This window comes from Neoarius graeffei, chromosome 9, assembly GCF_027579695.1.
Source record: "Neoarius graeffei isolate fNeoGra1 chromosome 9, fNeoGra1.pri, whole genome shotgun sequence".
Taxonomy (NCBI): Eukaryota; Metazoa; Chordata; class Actinopteri; order Siluriformes; family Ariidae; genus Neoarius; species Neoarius graeffei.
Genome location: NC_083577.1, coordinates 59,306,659 through 59,308,240, shown reverse-complemented (window position 1 = coordinate 59,308,240; position 1,582 = coordinate 59,306,659). Strand labels below are relative to the sequence as shown.

At 36.9% G+C, this 1,582-nt stretch overlaps 1 protein-coding gene across 1 annotated transcript in view; it reads right to left on the bottom strand.

Annotated features, from left to right (window-relative positions):
- The window catches only part of prpf40a (PRP40 pre-mRNA processing factor 40 homolog A), a 38,478-nt gene extending 37,338 nt beyond the window's left edge, over window positions 1-1,140 (bottom strand). The window contains exon 1 of the mRNA XM_060929980.1: window positions 1,055-1,140. Within this exon, the coding sequence (XP_060785963.1) occupies window positions 1,055-1,057 (3 nt within the window). The 5' untranslated portion in view covers window positions 1,058-1,140. The remainder of the gene's footprint in view (window positions 1-1,054) is intronic.
- Window positions 1,141-1,582: the final 442 nt, after the last annotated feature.

Here is a 1,582-nt window from a genome sequence, read left to right as displayed (position 1 = left end):
TTATGATGACCTTTTAAACCAATTAATGCATGTCTGCTCCAGTAAATCACTTTGTACTTTTAAAATCTTGTTGCACTTCTACTAAAGATGTTGTAAAATATTAATTAAAATTATTAACATTAATTATTTCCTATATTAAACAAGAAAGGGATGCCCTTTCCAACAGACTTTTCTGTAAAAGTCTCTCTAGAGTCATGCCTTCAAAGTGAATAAATATTTTCATTCCAACATGAGTTTTGTTAAGTATGCAGATTTAATTACAGGAAGCCTGTTTTGCACACATACATGCAAATTTAGTGGGTTTTTTTAAAAGAAAGAATATTAGCAATAAACTGGCAAAAGAAACGCATTTTTAATTACTCTATTCACCTCTAGTACCTTGCCTTAGAGGAAATATAACTTTTTTTTTTTACAGAGAGGCAGATCTTTCTGAAGGAGCTTGTTAGAAGTGAAGCTTTTCTTTTCTGTCCAGAAGTTAAACTTCACTCAGTTAGCAAGTCAGCTACCGTTAGCCGAAACCACAGCTTAGATGTGACAACAAGGTTCATGTTTAGACTTGTAAACTGAACGTGTAGCTCGGTTGTGTTTAGTTCACACATCCACTCACAATTTATGTATTTTATATCTGACCTTTTTAGTGCTCTCTCTCACACACAGTCTTACTAAACTGAAGTCAGACTCCGGTTCGCGTAGCTAACACTGTGGGCTAACTAGCTCCTTTTTCACTGTATATCTGTAGTATAGTGCTGGAATAAAATTAACCGAGATATAAAACATAAAGACCTGAACTTGTTTACATGCGGAAACAGACACTCGGGATAACAATAGCAAGCGCGCTAACAGCACTCCCTCAGTGCCTCATTCATTCGGCACGCCGCGGCGGCGCCTCGCTACAGTGCTAACTCTTCAACACACTCACTATTCCGTACATATACACATTATTATAACCACACAGCTATTACATCAGCTTCTCTGATACATGCTCATACTGTTTTATCGCTAAAACCTACACCTACTGTCCGTTCTTTTAAAATGTCGGCAACATGTAACTCACCATGTTGACTTAGCATTTAGCAACCGAACTTCTCCTCCACTACCCAATAAACTGCAAGCTGATTGGATAACTCAGTCAAGGTTCAAAGTTCACGAAGGACGGAAGTTGTGTCGCTCGAGCGCTGAGCAGCAAAACAGTGAGAGAAACGAGCCGAGTTAACTGACTCGAATTGTTTCTTCAATCGGAAACTAATTTAGTGAACCCTAAAAAAAAAAAAAAAAAACACTTACACTGCGGTGATTAATGCGCAGCTTCTTTCAGCAGTGTTAAAAATTAAACATTTATCCCGATAAAGCTATTTTGTAACTGAAAGCTTTCGGAAAATGTCCCGTAGAAACCCATATTGTGATAATATAAATCGTCTTATCATAGATAAGACAGAAAACTATGTATAACGTTTTTTTTTCTTACAATCTAAAAGGTTTCACCATTAAATTATACAGAGAAGCTTGAATTTTTTTTTTGGGGGGGGGTGAGAAAAGTGTTGCGCATGCGCAGAAGCTTTATCATTTTTCATCTCATCTCATC